Here is a 17,692-nt window from a genome sequence, read left to right as displayed (position 1 = left end):
AAGCCGAGTCTTGATCCTTCCAATGCATGATACTTCGAAGTCTCCGGGTAGTTTGGTTGCTGAGGTAATGAGAGGCTGCCTAGAAGTTCCAGCAGCCCTGTGTAGTGGTTTGAATGTGTGCAACTTGGCCAGCAAGCCTTGAGATGAGGTTTGCGGGTCTCGCAGGTGCAGTTCTTTGGTCCAGACATTATGCTACGATATTATACATGTATGTACATCATCTCGGATCTATTTCCGTGAACAAGGCTCAATTCATAATTGATGGCCCCTGCTATTCATTAGCAGCATCACGTTCTAGCTCCAATTGAGGTATCTTCATGTGGTGATTGAGGGTGTTGATGCCACGTACTTCCTGGCCAGCCTAGATGGTCGCTGCCTGCTACATACTTATCATATCCTGGCAACATGAACCTAGCCTGCAGACAGTCGGAATCCATACATTGATGATTCGTACATTCGCATCAATTGATGCTGCTGCTGCTGCTGCCTCGCATCCCTATACTAGACTCTCGTATATATTATCAACGCATATACGTAACCTTACATACATACTTGACATACCATTATGATTGAGTTCTGAGTTTTGTAATGCCCCGAGAGTTCGGGTTAGGTTCGACTCAAATTTCAGCTTCCGACTGCCTCTGGGCCAACTTCAGCTTCAGCCCTACTACCATCCCCCCAAAACCCCGCTATCACGCATGCCTGTCTCCCCTAACTGCCCCGAACCCCATCTACTAGGGACCAACTAACTGGGTCTGCTATCCTGCGCTAAAGCCCCTTGCGTATTACTGTGCCCTCTACGATAGCAGTCAGCTTCGGAAGAACGAAGTGTTCAGCACCACGTTCTTCCGAACGTACTAACGACTGTCATTAGTGAAAGATATTGACTCTATTACGCGATATCTCAAAGACGTTTCTCAGGAACCACGGGGCTCCGCGTTGCCCTCCAGACGACCAAGTGACACCGAGACTAAGTCGCCTCGATTGAAGGCCGACAACGACCCCAGTGGCGGAACATTTGTCAGCCCACGTATTCACCGATCAACCCAGCAGCTGGTCTGTCGCACTTTTGGGCATACGACGCCCGCGCTCTGGGAAAGCGCGCAGACAGTAGCCATGGCTTCATCCATACCTACCGATTCGCTTGATCGGTCGGCGTCCAGGGACGAAGAGGGTAACGGGAGCGACCAGAGCCCTGCCACGGAAGGCAATGGCGATAATACTGCTCAACCGACCGGCACAACGACCGCCAACCTGAGTGTCCCCAAGCCAAAAAGACTGGCCTGCATGATATGCCGCAAACGAAAGCTGAAATGCGACGGAGTCAAGCCGAGCTGTAGCACCTGTACACGCCTGGGACATACATGCGCCTATGATGAGGTGCGGAGGAAGAGTGGCCCGAAGAGAGGCTACGTGAAAGCCTTAGAAGAGCGGCTAAGTGAGCGACGCCCGTCCGGCATCCTAGATACGGTCGTTGTTGGCGGATGCCATGTTAACCATATACTGCTACAAATCTAGAAATGGTCGAATCGCTGCTGCACACGCCTGACTCGTCGTCGGCCAGTCCCAGTAACACCGCCGCTGCGCCCAAGGAGTCTTCAAAAACGTCCTCCAACCCCGTCGAGCCCCGGATTCAGCCCCCTGTCACATCGGCAAACCTCAATATAGGGAACCCAACCATTGCGATTGCCAGTGACAATGACATGGACCGGTGGCACTTCAACGGCGATTCCCCACAGCCCGGGACTGGCGACGACTTCAATTTCAACACCGCAATGCCCATGGGGATGAACCTGGACCCAAGTTTTACTTGGGAAATGATTGGGCTTGGGTTAGAGGAACCTCTTCCACCGCAAGAAACCATAGATGAGCTGTAAGTATACCAAGGCGAGCTTGGAGTGATCCTTGACCCCTTCTGACATGGGGTTTCCAGGCATCAAATCTACTTCGACAAAGTCCACCCGTCTTTGCCCATGATGCATAAGTATAGATATCTGGCAGCAATGAACTTGTGAGTCTTTGCGTGAGCGCCCAGCGACTGCTGTGGGTGTCTAACCTTGTGCTAGAGCTCCGAACCAACGCCCCCCTGTCGCGCTGCGATACGCAATGTGGACTTTGGCATGTTCCGTGGCCGAGAAGTATGCGGGCATGATGGACTTGTTCTATCAAAGAGCTCGGAAATACGTCGAAGCCGACTACATCAAAGGCTACGGTGAACACATGATCTCAGTCGCTCATGCGCAGACCCACATCTTACTCGCTTCATACGAATTCAAGATGATGTATTTCCCCAGGGCTTGGATGAGCACCGGATCTGCTGCGCGGCTAAGTCAGATGTGCGTATTCAGCCCCCCCTTGAGACTGACAGGCACTGGAGCTAACACCCTTCAAGGATCGGGTTACATCGACTGGATGGTTCAGGCTTAGATGTCAAACAGTGTCTGCCACCTCCTCGAGATTGGACCGAAAGGGAGGAGAGGCGAAGAACGTTCTGGATGGCCTTCTGCCAAGATCGTTATGCCAGCATCGGTACCGGGTGGCCCATGACCTTCGATGAAAGGGACATCATGACAGATCTGCCTGCTTCAGAGGATGCATTCGAAATGAGCCGCCCCGAAAAGACGTCGACCCTGACCGAGTCCATGACACCGGCCGGGGCGGCAAAGCTCCAGCCGTTTTCCAGTGTTGTTCTCATGGCTAGTCTCTTTGGCCGGAACCTGGTCCATCTGCACCGGCCTGATCCCAACGATCGTGACCACGACCATAATGGCGAATTTTGGAAACGGCATAGGAACATGGATAATATTCTCCTGAATACATCCTTGTGCCTCCCCAACTCGCTCAAGCTCCCGACAGGGCTTAGCAACCCCAATATCATATTTACTAACATGAACATTCACACTTCGACAATATGCCTGCACCAAGCAGCCATTTTCAAAGCAGACAAACACAAACTGCCGACGTCGGTAAGCTCCGAAAGCAAGGTGCGGTGCATCACGGCCGCAAATGAGATTGCAAGCATCATGAGAATGGTCTCCCATATGGACCTTTCTGTGGTAAGTGCCCCCAGAGGAGCATGATCAGACTGAAATGGGCATCCATTGACAACCACTTCACAGATGAACCCGTTCCTCTCGTTTTGTCTATACGTTGCTGCCCGTGTGTTTGTTCAGTATTTGAAGAGCCGACCAGACGATAGTCAGGTAGCGGACTCGTTGAGATTCCTCCTGGCTGCTATGAACGCACTCAAACGCAAGAATCCTTTGACCGAGTCTTTCCTTGTGCAGCTTGACGTCGACTTGGAAGCACTTGGCGCAAGAATACCAATGCTAAAATCTGCCTTCCCTCGGGCCAGCGACTCGGTACGTGGGGAGAAAAGGGGTGAATTGTTATGGGCAGTTAACTGACCTGAATTAGCCTATGACATCTCAAGTAAAAGCCAAGCTGAAGGACCATGCGCGGATAAACCAACAGTTTGAGAAATCCGGCATGAGATCGAACCCATACAACGCCGATCCCAGCTTTCCTGGTGCTAAAGGTGACTCTGGGGGCTCTTCGTGTCAAATAGGAGTTGTTGATCCAGAGGGCCAGAACGCAGCAACAAGTGGGAGAACCAACGATGCCTATGATATGTCACCATGGGATTCAATGCCGAGCCGAGGACCGGGCTCAGGAAGGCGCAATAATGAAGATATAACATTGCCGGGAATGTCCCTTCATGCTGGATACACCATGGGCGGCAGTCCTTTGAAGACAAACGGGTTCGCTGGAAGCCAGAATACCAGTTCGCATGAAATGTCGGCCTCGCCTCATACAGACAGCTTGTCAAGCCGGCCGACGCCCAATTCAAGTGGCGCCTCCGAGCAGCCTAATAGTAGCTCGGCGCATGTGACGGGCTCTGGCAGGACTTCTTTCGACGCTAGCCCTCGGGACCGGATGGGGACACAGTCCGAAATGGACGCCGCTGCTACGGCCTTTTTCTCGGCGTCAAGCGGATTCGACTTGACGGGAGCCGAGCCGGGGATGACGCCGGGTCGTGGATTCATTATCCCGGAAATGACGGGCAACGACTTCACGATGCCAAATGGCTGGGACCAAGCACAGGACCCGCCAGAGATGACACCTGTGGCGGAGGGTGTCCTTCGAAATCTGATGAATATGCCACCGATGGATGCTATGGACTTGGGATGGGACAGCGGGACCTAGAGAAGATGTACGTGGATGTTATCTACACATATGTCTAGCCCCTACCTAGATGAGCGTTGCTGGGCAAGGAGGTTTGGAATTTTGGTATACGGCGCAATCTAGCACCCTCTCTCTCTCTCGTTCTGTTATTAGTGGATGAGATACATACTGTGTATGGCCTGGGTATAGCGACTGGAGTTTTCAGGGGATTTGGGAGCTGGGATACGCGAATTGGCGGCTCGAAGACACTTTGGCTTGCTGGCGGTACGTTGTAGATTATATCATGTATGGATAAGCCCCGGAATAAGGCATTGATACCCACTCTACGTCGACGCCCGAGATGAGGTGTCGCACATGCATATTGTTGCACCTAAGTACACGCCCCCTGTCTTGCAGCTGTTCACGCCGGTTGAGCGGGAGGCAGCAAAGGCCGTACATATTGTATCGTAGTATGCGGTACCTGCCATGTTGCGACCGAGACATGGATGCAGGCCGTGGCCGTGGGGGTCAACCGAGATCTTCAGGGTTCTAGGTTCTGGCTCGCTCACCGTGGAGTCCCCAGCTCGGGCAGGCAACAGGCCTGTGTGATTCGCGGGCGATCTTACGAGGAGCCGCCTTTGGCCGGGCTACTGGGCTGTCCTGGGCCGTCCTAGGCTGTCCTGGGCTGCTGGGCGCCTATCGATAAGGCCGGGACTGGGCCCCTTGGCCCCCTCCTCCGGGCCCTCCCTCGTCCAAAATCCCGACACGCCAGAGAGCCGCTACGATTGACTTGTCAAGACCTGTCTTGCCCAATAATCCTTGCAGGGATCGGCGCCCAAATGCAAGTGCGCTATCGGATTTGTTTCCCCAATATGTACTATTTCACCCACACAGGCTCACAGGCTGCGCTACGCTACGCTACTACACCACATACCCTACGCATCACGCGGGGCTTTCTTTTTCGCGATACCCAGGAGAGTCGCATTTGTTGTTCTCGCGAGAGTTCTCCAGGCCGTCCCCTCCCCCCCTGGATCGCCTCGGTATACTGACATCGTCGGCCCCGCGCTCACCTTCTGCTAGCTTCCTACCACTTTACATACCTCTTAATACTCAATCCTATAATCTGAAGCTTCTATTTTGTCACATCTTGGCCGCTAGGTGCCCAGCAATACTATATCCATCCACCTCTTCTCTCTGCGTGTACTCTCGGCAAAAAAACAACCCAGACAAGAACTCACTGCTGCATAATCAAGGAAGAATGGACTGGTGTCGACAGCTCGCCCTCCGCTGCGAGATGGTGTAAACAGCGGTTATCAGCAGTAGGATCAGCGCAATAGTTGTCTCTTGAGCTTGCAATATGGATATGGACCCTTCGTCAACCACTTTCGCAACCCCGCATCCTCTTGTCGCCCACTCGCTCCATCATGGACTGCCTGATCTCGAACCCCATCAGCATCATCATCACCATCAGCAACAACAACAACAGCCACAACAGCAGCAGCAACAGCAACAGCAACAGCAACAGCAACAGCAACAGCAACAGCAACAGCAACAGCAGCAGCAGCAGCAACAGCAACACTATCATGGGCCGCCCATGCAGCACCAACATGCGCACATCGCCCATCACCACCACCAACACCACCACCATGGCGCTTCCCCACCCCCGCAACCGCCCAACGAGCCGCCACCGCCGCACTTCCCCTTGCCGACTCTACCATCGAACACCGATATAGGCCTCGTACTAGACGGTCCCGATCCGTCCTTCTACCTCGACCATGGCCACCCCCATGCGCATCTCCAGCGTCTACAGACAGCAACTACTGTGCCCATCCTCCAACGTGGCCCGCAGCAACAGCAGCCCCCGCCACCCCCGCCGCAGCAACTTCACCAGCAGCATCACCATGCGCTGAGTGCCTCTCCCGTGCCTGTCACGGTTGCCCCCCCTCCTCCACCACCACCTCCGCCACTACCGCCTTCGAGTCAACCCCCGCCAACAAACCATGGCATCCATGTCAGCCAGGGCCCCTTCAATCTCCTGACTCCGGGCCTTATTGCCCAACTACAACAAGAGGAGGACTATCTTGGGCCAGGGATCGCTTCGTCCTCTTCGCAGACCCCCGAGAACCTAGAAAACCGACCCCACGGTCAGCTGGTCAATCGAATCGTGCCCGATCCGCCGAATCTTGAGATGTGGCGGGAGAAACTGTTCCACGTGGACGATATGATCATTTTGACCAACGATGAATTCGAGACGTATTTCCCTCACATTGATAATGTTTATTCCCATCGGTCGACGCAGAAGTATAAGCGCAAACCCTTTATATCACACTACTGGGATTGCCGCATGAAAGGGCGGCCGCCAGGCACGCCCAAGTCGGATGATCCGTCCAAGAAGAAGAGGAAGCGCAATGCGCGCGAGAGAGATCTATGCGACGTCAAGATCAAAATCACCGAGTACTTTGCTGGTGCCACCATACAGCTTGACGACGGCATGACTATTGACGGAACCCAGGCCCCTCTGGTAGGCGACAAGTTCTGGACGATCCAAAGGGTCAATGGAAATGGAGGCAATGGCAAACAAGATGGTGTGGCCGGCCCTCATAAGCATTCATTGGCAAAAAGCGACGAGATCAAGAAGTCTACCGTGCAGCGTTTCATGCAAGCGCAGGAGAAGGAGGCCAAGAAAATCCAGAAGCCTACGCAGAGGAAGGCCACTGGTGCGGCCCAGTTGACGGCCAAAAAGCATTCAAAGGACCACGAGCTAAAGCTCTATGCTGCGTGTTTTTGGTACGTTTGATGATATGCTGTTGATTGCATTGGGCTGACTGGTTGCGTAGCCCCTTTTCGCAAAGAGTCTGGATTGCTCTGGAGGTCAAAGGAATGCAATACCAGTATTTTGAGACTGACCCGTTCAAGCGACCTACTCACTTGTTGGAGGCAAATCCCCGTGGCATGGTTCCTGCTATACGCGAAGGTGACTGGGCCAGTGGTGAGAGTGCTGTTATTCTTGAATATGTAAGTTCATGTCCCAGGGAAGGTGGTTGAAATGTCCTGTACCTGATGATTACAATACAGCTCGAGGACCGTGACTGCCATGTGCCTCTCCTTCCGACAGATCCACGACTGAAGGCAAATTGTAGGTTGTGGATAGACTATGTGAGTTAATACATTGGAGAGCCTGTCCCCCAGTTTCAACGATCTAACATCATCCAGATCAATGGCAAGATCGTCCCTTCGTACTTCAACCTTCTCCGAGCGACGGATACATCTAAGCAGTCTGAAGGCATAGACCGCTTGCAGATCGAGATCAGGGCGCTGGTGCAGGCCGCTGACGAGAGGGTACGGATGTAGCCAGGAGTCCTCTCACTTGCAAATGCTTACGTTATATAGGGGCCGTATTTCCTCGGTGCCGATCTCTGCTTGGTCGACATTCACTTTGCACCCTTCGTCCTACGCTTGCCGCGTATGCTCAGCCAGCATCGGCATTGGAGCGATCCTATGCCGGGGACACGGTGGCACATGTGGGTGGAAGCTCTAGAGCGGAATCCCCATATCATGGCGACGACAAGCTCTAGCGAGCTATACCTTGAGACATTTGATCTCTTCATGAACAATCGCCTGGCCAATGGGGAAAGCTAAAAGTCCCCCAGGATGAAAATGTCCTGTAGGCCGGGGCATGTTGAGGCCGCAGTCGGTTTTATTGATATCCAGCCGTTGTTTGGGTGTAGCCCTGTAAGATGAGTCGAGAACGAGGTAGGTTATTGGGGATTGGCCCTAGGGAGGCACTAGAGTATATTACCTTGGGTATATAGAAGATGGAGTGCCGGGCTGTTGAGAAGTACGAATATGTGAGGTTGACGCTATATAAAAAATTGGAAAATAAGGGGGGTTGGAGTTTTTTCACTACAGCGATCATGGGACGGAGTTGCGGACTGCTGTTGTTCGTTTCTGGAAATTGTCTAGCATAATAAATGTTTGCGCAAAGGGTAGAAAGAAGCTGTATCTATCGAAGATAATATAACACCCCTCACCTCAGCTGTGATCCTAGACGGGAAGCGTTGAGCTCTTTCAACGGTGAGTGATCAGTTGATAGTACCCCGCAATGTTCCAATTCAGGGATCACGTTTGAGCTGTGCTGGACACCATGTCGTGGTATGTATGTGTATATTGTATACCATGGCCCAGCCTCTATCTATACCTTCAATGTTGCTTCTCGACACGCTTATCAATAAGACAGTCAGTCACCTCTGAACAGACGGTTCCAAGTGAATGAGCGTGCACGATAGATGGAGAAGTCAATTGCCCGAATGAGTCGAGAGGCATGTTAGTGATTAAGCCTGTCATGTTATAGCATGACATCATCCGTTGAACATGGGCCTGAGATCAATGGGGCTTCGAGAAACCTTCCAGCCTTCGGGCGGCGGAGGCGGGGGGAACCTTGGGGCTTGGCTTGACTGTAGTTCTTCGCCAAACAGTAGGTCAGTTGGTCAGGCACTGAAAGCTCAAGAGAATCGTCGCACCGCCTCCGGCCATCTCCGTTTTGCCTCATTTAGTTACTTCGAGAGTAATGTGATTAGTCGCTCTAGGTGAGTCTAGAAAGGGCTACTACCTGCAAGGTGTGCTGTACGAGAGAAGTCTGCCCAGCCTCCCCATCGGTTGACGCAGCACTGCCACCGGGCACGACGTACGTCATCTAGCGGGCGGGCAAACCAACCAACGAAGGAACGAACGAACGAACGAGAACAAAGCGGCCTCGTCCTCTGGAACCCGAGTTTTGTTTGCATGTTTGACAATACGCTCGATCCTGGATAGAGTTTGATAGACGGCCTCGCGCATCCCCCATCGGTCGGGCGCATGTAGAACGATGAACAAGCATAACGGCGGGCAAACAGTGCAATTGACAGCAGAGAGAGCCTCGTGGTGATGGCCAGCCTCCCAGCGAGATACATGCTCCGCATATACGGAGACTACTCCATACATCTTACTTGAAAAGAATGTTCTGCAGCAAACAAGACCCCCCGCTGGGCAATGTCATTGGGTCAATGGCAGGTCAGTCATACATACTGTAGGTGCCCAGCCTCAAGCCATCTTCCATGTCACGACGGACAGTGTCTGCCCCTCCAAACCCTCTGCCACAGCCATCTTTCCAGGACGCGGCCAGGCCTGCTAGTCGGCCTAGTGCCTTTTGGCTCCCATGCGCCAGCCCAATAAGGACGAATAGTTCTTGGGTGTTGAGACAAGGTCTGCTGTTCAGACACACACAGAGAGACCCTGCAACCTGCTGCCCTGCCGCTACCCATTCCTACCCGTCCCTGTCCTAGCGACATTTTATTTCCCTGTTCTGTAGACTGTAGATGCATCAATCTAGTTCAGGTGGTCTTGCCCCCCCTCCCCTCCAGGGACATTTCATCAGCATCCTGCCCACCCTACACAAACATCCAAACACCCACCCACCCCCCATTGTTGCATTTTCTTCGAAATCACTTCGGTTCTCTCTCTGCCCAGTTCGCTGTTTGACCCAGAAAAGCTTGTCGCAAACTATCTGCGAGACAAAAGCATACGTTCCCATCGAGTTGTTGCGACTCGACATCAGCGAGCGACACTTCTTCTACTTTACGTCATCCGCCCCAGTCATAAGGCAGCGACTATATCCAGTTTTCCCTGCTTTGGCTGCTGAGACACCATTACATTGCCTCCCAGGCTCAGCTACCTACTTACCTGTCTGCCTGCCCCGCTTCACCGCAACACCCACCTCCTTCTATGCTCACTCACTGAGCTTACTCTCTTCATCAACTTTGTCGCTTTACCCCTCAGACTGACCGATTATACGGTTCAACACATTACATCTTCATACACACACAACTTGCGCCTGTCTTCTGCCCCGCTCATAGACAACAGCAGAGAAAGGCGTAGATCATGTCGGCTTACGACCCCTATGACCCCCCATCGCGGGGCCATACCAGGCGATACTACCAGGAAGAGCGGCGCGAAGAACGCCGCGATGGCAGAGAGCCACGCTACGTCGACACACAAGAGACGTACTTGAGAGTCAATCCTTCTAGCCGTACCGACCTCGTCCCACGGGGGCGCGAGGACAGCGACCTCTCTATCGAGGAAGTCCGACGGGACTTCCCGCCTCCCGGCTATTCTGGCTCGCGGGACGTCCGCCGCGCCCGCTCGGCAGAGCCAGGCTACTATGATGACTACTACGACCCTCGCTACGATAGCCGCGCAGCCCGAGGCGGTCACCGTGGCTCCAGGAAGGCTGGAAGCGTTTACTACGAGGAGGAGGAGCGGACCCGCAAGCGCGTCCTCAACAAGCAGGAGAAGATTATCGCCGCCGTCGTGGGCGGTGTTCTTGCTGCTGGCGCCAAGGAGGTATGGGACCGCCGCGAGGCCCAAGAGGAGGGCCACGAGGTCGTCGACCGCAACCTGGCTGCGACAGCTGCGCTAGGAGCAGCTGGCGCACTTGCCGGCTATCAAGGTGCTGACGTCTACAACAAATACGCCGCAAAGGACGAGAAGAAATCGACCTATGTCGTCCACAAAGGCCGCGACGGGCGCGTTGCCGAGTACTATTCGGACGACGAGGAGGATGTCCGGAGCCGCAAAGGCAACAAGTCCTTCCTCGAGAATGCACTTTCTGCGGCCGGCCTGGGTAGCGCCATCAAAGCCCTGACGGGCGGAGGTAGCGACAAGGATGACCGCCGCTCAGAGGGAAGGAGCCGCCGGGGTAGTATGGACTCGGGCAAGTCAAGGAATGACGCTGCCGGTCGCATGCAGAAAGCCGCCAAAGCCTCCCTCGTCGCAGGCGCCGCTGAAGCTTTCCGGGTTGCCCGGGAGCCTGGTGGCTGGAAGGGAGAGAAGATGAAGCGCGTCGTCACTGCTGCTGCTGGTGCTGCCACCATCGACGCTGCTCACAACCCCGAGTCGGACAGCAAGCGCCACCTCATCGAATCGGTCATTGGTGGTCTTGTTGGCAACCGAGTTCTGAACGGCTCCCGGAAGGATATCGAGGAGGACAGAAAGACAGGTCGGAGCCGATCCCGGTCGCGCGCCCGCTCCGATGGCGGTGGTGGCGGCGGCAATGGCCTCGCAGCTCTCGCTACTGCCGGTCTCGGTGCCCTGGGTGCCAAAAAGCTGCTAGACAAGGGAGATGACTCTCGTTCCCGGGATTCTCGTTCCCGGGGTCGCCGTGGTAGCGTCGATTCATTCGACAGTCGTTATGACAGTCGGGCTGGCTCGCGGGACAGACGCCGTAGCCGCAGCCGAAGCGTTGTGGACGGTGCGCGCCGCAGTCTGGCCAAGCTCGGCCTTGGAAGCGGACCCGCTGAAGATAGGGACGACTACGATGACACACGATCCCGGAAGAGCCGGAGGCGGAGCGTCGACCCCTACGAGGACGACTATACCTCTAGGGGATACATGAGGGGAGGAAGAGGTCCGGACGACTACTACGAGGATGACAGATCTACTGCCAGACGCCGCAGCAGGTCTCGATCGCATACACGGGGTGGCAGGTCCGGCTCGGTCTCGAGCAGTGATCTGGGCGACTCGGAGGATGACGAGAAGCAAGCGAAGAAGATGAGAGGTAAGCAAATGATAACCACGGGATTAGCCACTGTGGCAACGATCCACGCAGCACATGGTGTCTATACGAGTATGGAGAAGCGCAATGCAAGACACAAGGCGGTCAAGGAAGGGAGACTCACTCCCATGGAAGCCAAGAAACTCAAGTCCAAGGCCATCATGCAAGATGCCGCATCCGTCGGCATCGCAGCCATGGGTATCAAGGGAGCCATTTCCGAAATGAAAGAGGCTCGCGAGCAGAACCACCAGGTTAAGGAATGGAACCAAGAGAAACAAAGACGACACGAGCGACGCATGGAGCGGCTCAAGCGGGCCAATGAGTCTTACCATGGGAGGTCCAGGGACGACGATTGGCGTTCGCCAGCTTCTCCGCGCGAGAGCCGGTACGACGACGACTACGGCCCCCGCTATTCTGACGGGAATCCGTACTCGGCCACTCTCCCCGCGCCTCCTGTCGGCTACGATAGGAGATACTGAGGAGCTGCATGCCTTCTTGTCCTACAGCCCTACACCCACCATTTACTGCCCGCCTTTCCATTCCTTGACTAGCTTCCCTTACAGATGGAAGAGCTATCGGGATATATCACGACTTTACGACATTTGACGAAGATGGCGCTAGAAACCATCCTTGGGCTGGCGTTTGTTACTGGGTTCATGTTGGAACCCGTGGCTTGAGTTTCGGCAGCCGAAAGTCTGCCAGTGTCTTGTGCTGACTGCTTCTAACCTACTTGAAAATAAAATGCTTCTTTTTGCTTCTAACTACCCCAACCAGCATCAAAAATTCATATGTGTACCTGAGCAACCTCAACTGATCTTACTTATTTTGTGACAGACGGGCGCCGCAGACGCCACCATGACCACTAAAAAGGTGGCGGGGACGGGCTGTTGTCTCCATTGGTTTCGGCCAGATCCTTACGATGATGACTTCTGCAGTTTTGTATGGACCTCTACGATTACCGGGGTCAGTTCTATGGACGTGCGTAAACCCATTCTCCTGATGCGGCAATGGTGCTGTATCACCTAGCGGGATGCAGCATCCTGGCGCCGCGGGGAATGGGTTGACAGAAGAAAGAAAGCAACAACGCTCACTAAAGCGCAACGGGACCCCCGGTATTTATATATGTGCGTGTTCACACTACCACTGCAGGTGTCATCATTGTGGGAGCTGGTCGATCAACGGAGGTGCATAATGCCCCCGAGCGACAAGCAACGTTGTCCGAGAATCGAACCTATCATACCGCGAGCCGAGACAAGGGTTGAGACGAATGGGCGTTTGTTCCACATGGGGAGGCTTTGCGGTTGGGACCGGAAGCCGTGGAAAACGGAGCACGACATGCATGTAGCAAGTACACACTGACTTGCATGATGGTGGTTGGGCGGTGAAGCTCGTCTTTCCTGGGGATTATCTGGCCTGGATATAGGGAAATGACGGATGATGTGTTGGATGGGTATTGGTTTCAGACTTTTTTTTTTTGTTACTACCACTAGAGAAAGGACATCGTATCGGCGATTGTGGGCGGCGTGGAGACTGGGCGCCGCTGCAGGATGATGACATGAAGGTTGAAGGCGGGGAGGCTGGGAGTAGCAGAAGACCGAGCGTTTGATGTTGGGAAGATGCCACGAGATTTAGGAATCACGATATGAACGCCACGAATCTCCTTATTCAAATTCAAAGTTAGCACCTTTCGTCACACAGGTTATTATAGATTATTGCGGATCTGTTTTGCATCTATATCTTCGTTTGTACCCTTTGTGATATTGCCAAGTCCCTCCAGGCATAAATCGGCCGTCGAAAGAGAAATGACGGGTTTAGGGTGAGATTCGCCCGCTTTTCTCCTCCATACGTGGCAGGCACCACCATCAGGTCGGCAGCAATAATACGTTGATCCCGTGTTAATAACACCACTAATCCATCATCCGCGAACCGACGGAATTCCCTCGTGTGTTGGGCCGTCGCAGTTAATCAGGTGAGAGGCAGGGTCACCAAGTGACATCATCTTGCTTCTTACTTTCGCGCCTCGTCGTCTTCACCGCCATACCTCTCTATTTTTGGGAACAGAAGATGCCAAAGGACAACTGATCTGAGGCCTTATAAAACCGAGATGTCCCGATAATCCATCACACCACACGAAAAGAAATGATTCCTGGCCGGTCCTCGCATCTGCGGTCCTTTACAAGAGTACAGCAGGCCCGTCAGTTCAAAACTACACTAATTGCTGTTTGTGAGCCGTTTCTCTCCGTTATGTTCTTATTCTCTGTGTCCCCCTCCTTTTCCCTCTCCTCCCCGGCTATAGTAGTCGCTATAGTCTTGTTCTAGTCTGGGCCCCGGCTTGTTATAGTCCATGGCTGGGAAGGTTTGAACTACTGTAGGGGCATCAGTCCTGTACGCCAGCCAAGAGAATATCACTGGAAACGTTCTTGGGATCAGGGATACAACTAGGACAGTTTGAACAAATCGGCGCAAAATAGAAGACTGTCAATCATCAAAATTGATGCAACTGCAAACGTGTGCAGATGCTGTCTCTCCTGTCTCGACTACATACATCCAATGTTTCTTCAACGCACGTTACTTAACCTTCCTGTCTCGTGGCATCCAGCAAGGATCATGGCGCAAGTGCTACTAGAGTGAGTGCAGTGATCCGCGATCTGCGATAGCGATAGCGGGGCGGCTTTTTTTAAGATAGCGCGGTCCCCGATCTCGGGCCGCCCGCCGCCCACCACAGGGAAACAAATTATGCCCTTGCTTGCACACAGTCAGTCAAGAGGCACGACGTCGTCGCAAAGAGTCGCGCAGCATTCGTTACCGGCCTGGGGTGTTGTTCGACCGCCTGTCTGTCGCATTCGTTAATTCATTTCCCCCTTCATCTCTGCGCTTACTTGCAGACGACACACTACAAAGTTCCGGGTATTTGGAACGGCCAAGACAACATGTCGTCCTCTCTCCCCCGGCAACCGCGAGCTGCCCGAGTCGCAGCATGATCTCAGCACATACTGGGGCCGTGTCAAGCAGACGGCTGGCATCACAGATCCCAGGTAAGTCGGGAAGAACTGCCAGGCCACGAGAGAGGGATTTGGAAAGCCCCAACGAACACAGCTTATTGGATACTCTACCGAAAAGGCCCCGGGCCTATCACGTTGTTATGGAGGCGTGTTGCTAATCCGTTGGAATGATGTTTACAGGACCCTACTTGCCGGCAAGAGTGGCCTCGAGCAGGCGAAGAAGCTGGTGGTCGCATACAAGCAAGGCGAAATCCAGAGCATGACTCCGGAACTGTGGAAGGCAAAGAAGATTGTGGACGCCACGCTCCATCCCGGTACGGAGAACGACTGAAAACGACCAATACCCTCAAGGCGCTGAGCGCTGACCTTATACTCTACAGATACTGGCGAGCCAGTTCTCTTGCCATTCCGCATGTCCTGCTTCGCATTGTCTAACCTGGTGGTCACGGCAGGTATGCTGACCCCTGGTCTTCAGGTAAGCAGAGACCGATACCTTCGGATCCAGCTAGGGAGCAGATATGCTAACGATCCAACTCCATGACAGACGGCGGGAACGATAGGGTGGCAAGTCGCTAACCAGTCTTTGAACGTCGCCATCAACAATGCCAACGCCAACAAATCCACCCCTCTTTCGTACGGAAAGATCGCACAGTCCTACTTCCTTGCTGTTGGCGCCTCCTGTTCCGTGGCCGTGGGCCTCAACGCAATTGTCCCCCGCCTCAAGCGGGTATCGCCTGCCACTCGTACAGTCCTCGGCCGACTTGTCCCCTTTGCCGCTGTCGCATCTGCTGGTTTCCTGAATGTGTTCCTCATGCGCGGCGAAGAGATGCGCACCGGTATCGACGTGTTCCCCGTGCTGTCGGAGAAGGACAAGGCGAAGCTGGCAGCCGAGGGCAAGGCCGAGAACGACGTTGCCAGCCTGGGAAGGAGCAAGAAGGCGGCCACGCTGGCGGTCAGTGAGACGGCGCTGAGCCGCGTGCTCAACAGCAGCCCGATCATGGTCGTGCCGCCGCTGGTTCTCGTGCGGCTGCAAAAGACGGACTGGCTGAAGAAGAACCCGCGGTACACGACTCCTGTCAACTTGGCCCTGATTCTGGGTATGAGCTACCTTGCGCTGCCGTTTGCGCTGGCCGCCTTCCCCACGAGGCAGCGCATCAGCGCCAGTAGTCTCGAGGAGGAGTTTCACGGCAAGGGCGGAGAGGGAGGCATGGTCGTGTTTAACAGAGGTATCTGATCTGATTGGGAGTTTTCCCAGAAACCCCTCTCTCCCATGGAGAAGGGGTGGGCTGCATTCTCAAACTACCTGCATCAAGTGGCGTTGGGAGCCGGGGGTCCTGCGAGTTACTATTTCCTCTGATGATTTTCTAGAGATTCCATTGCGAGACTTGCGTAGAATTCGAATTTTCTTTCCCCCCCTTCACGGCGGCGCATGTTCTTGCATTCTTGCCTACTTTAGTGATGAGCGCGAAGGGCGGAAAGCACAATCTGAATCCACGGACGTTTGTTTGGTTTCGGTAAACGCATCCCAGATCGACAGGACCCGTCCAAGGCCGTCTTCCACCCGTCGATCCGGTTCGAGATGAGGTGAAACGCGCATCACTTGAACCCTTAAACCCGGGGCGCCCCAGGTTCCGTCCCGAGTAAAGTGGCGACTCTGACCCGCGTCCCATTAACCATGAGGGCCACTCACCACTGGCCAGGGAAACAGACTTCACTCGTACGATAAGAGGAGCTGAGTCCGTCTCGCCGCCTTACTTTCCAAACAGTTTAAGTAAGAATTTGTCTGTCGCAAGTCACACGTCCTACCAAGGCCGGCAGGACCTGCGCGGCGAACGAAGCCTCGTGTTTCAATTGAACAAGAGTCCGTGAGGAAAAGGAAGGAGCTGGGAGCTGAGGCCCCATCCAGTTTTCCCGTCTCACCCATCCGCTTTTTGATACGGAGGGTGTCGAGATCAAACGACAGACAGCCTCCTGTTTGGGGCTGGCTTGCGTCTGACGTTTCTAAATCGAGGAGCCACGGCAAGTTTATACCAGATGCTTTGTGCCACTCAGAAATGCAACTACGTGAGATGGCTCTCATGATGATGAGTAGGAGTATAAGATAAGATTTGTGTAGACTTTCTGGACATGCACTGCGATCGACTTTTGGTTGTACTGTACCGCACTGTATTGTTGTACGTGCCGAGAAACAGGGCAGCACTAGCCCAGCCCGCTTGCTTTACCACTGCGATGATCGGGACGGGAGGAGTAGGTGGTAGGCTCACGGGCTCCTGGGCCCTTTTCACCTACGACCTTAGACGGCCAGCTGTGCTCGCAGCAGATGAAGAAACCCATCTTCACGACGTCGGAACCCCTTACGCTAGGTTTGTTGCAAATGGGCGAAATGATGATATAACGCGTTATCTCCGCGTGAAGGGCATTGTCGAATTTCGCAATTGCAGGGCGGGAAATTTCCTCTTAAGATTTCCCTCCGAGCAGAAACAATCCGAGATGACGCTGTATTTTAATCTAAAATCTACTGTACCCGGCACCCTGGCACACCTGTTGCGAGGGAAAACAGGGTCCGCTGACAAAAACCAACCCCCCCCCCCCAAACCGGGCTCCATCAATTTACGACGTTGGCTGCGCTCGGAGCCAGAAACGTGGTGATGGGCTCCTACGCCATGTGGATCAGCCTTCGCAGGGCAAACGGCGGGGAAAGGGTGACTGGCTGGACGAGATGAGACGGGATGGGATGAGTCGCTGCAGCAAGAGGCGATTGTTGCACGGGTAAATGGCCGAAAAGGTGCCATTCTTTCTATTAGTACTGTACCTTACTGGATTGACGTATGCGACCATCTGCGTAGACCGCCTACGAAAGATGCGTATCACCTTACATGATCAAGCAAAGTAGGTAGGCAAGTAGGCTAGGTATGTAGATATCAGTGTAGTGCTTACA

General features: G+C 54.0%; 4 protein-coding genes across 4 annotated transcripts; all 4 read left to right on the top strand.

Annotated features, from left to right (window-relative positions):
* Positions 1 to 1,116: 1,116 nt before the first annotated feature.
* On the top strand, positions 1,117 to 4,206 carry PG985_006227 (uncharacterized protein; the record flags this gene model as incomplete). Its single annotated transcript, XM_066825996.1, has 7 exons — positions 1,117 to 1,438; positions 1,519 to 1,873; positions 1,934 to 2,011; positions 2,067 to 2,336; positions 2,393 to 3,056; positions 3,120 to 3,362; positions 3,418 to 4,206. The coding sequence occupies 7 exons, from the start codon at positions 1,117 to 1,119 to the stop codon at positions 4,204 to 4,206; spliced, it is 2,721 nt and encodes a 906-aa protein (XP_066685603.1).
* Positions 4,207 to 5,758: 1,552 nt separating this feature from the next.
* On the top strand, positions 5,759 to 7,803 carry PG985_006226 (uncharacterized protein; the record flags this gene model as incomplete). Its single annotated transcript, XM_066825995.1, has 5 exons — positions 5,759 to 6,951; positions 7,002 to 7,179; positions 7,240 to 7,320; positions 7,378 to 7,503; positions 7,555 to 7,803. The coding sequence occupies 5 exons, from the start codon at positions 5,759 to 5,761 to the stop codon at positions 7,801 to 7,803; spliced, it is 1,827 nt and encodes a 608-aa protein (XP_066685602.1).
* Positions 7,804 to 10,080: 2,277 nt separating this feature from the next.
* PG985_006225 (uncharacterized protein) lies at positions 10,081 to 12,231 on the top strand (the record flags this gene model as incomplete). Its single annotated transcript, XM_066825994.1, has 1 exon — positions 10,081 to 12,231. The coding sequence occupies one exon, from the start codon at positions 10,081 to 10,083 to the stop codon at positions 12,229 to 12,231; it is 2,151 nt and encodes a 716-aa protein (XP_066685601.1).
* Positions 12,232 to 14,302: 2,071 nt separating this feature from the next.
* PG985_006224 (Tricarboxylate/iron carrier) lies at positions 14,303 to 15,988 on the top strand (the record flags this gene model as incomplete). Its single annotated transcript, XM_066825993.1, has 5 exons — positions 14,303 to 14,379; positions 14,638 to 14,787; positions 14,935 to 15,068; positions 15,135 to 15,229; positions 15,299 to 15,988. 5 exons carry the CDS (start codon positions 14,303 to 14,305, stop codon positions 15,986 to 15,988), a joined length of 1,146 nt encoding a protein of 381 aa, XP_066685600.1.
* Between the last annotated feature and the right edge of the window lie 1,704 nt (positions 15,989 to 17,692).

Source organism: Apiospora marii (assembly GCF_038362585.1).
Source record: "Apiospora marii strain CBS 49790 chromosome Unknown utg000004l_segment0_segment0, whole genome shotgun sequence".
NCBI lineage: Eukaryota > Fungi > Ascomycota > Sordariomycetes > Amphisphaeriales > Apiosporaceae > Apiospora > Apiospora marii.
Note: the sequence above shows the minus strand (reverse complement) of the source record. Positions and strands in the feature narration are given on the sequence as shown.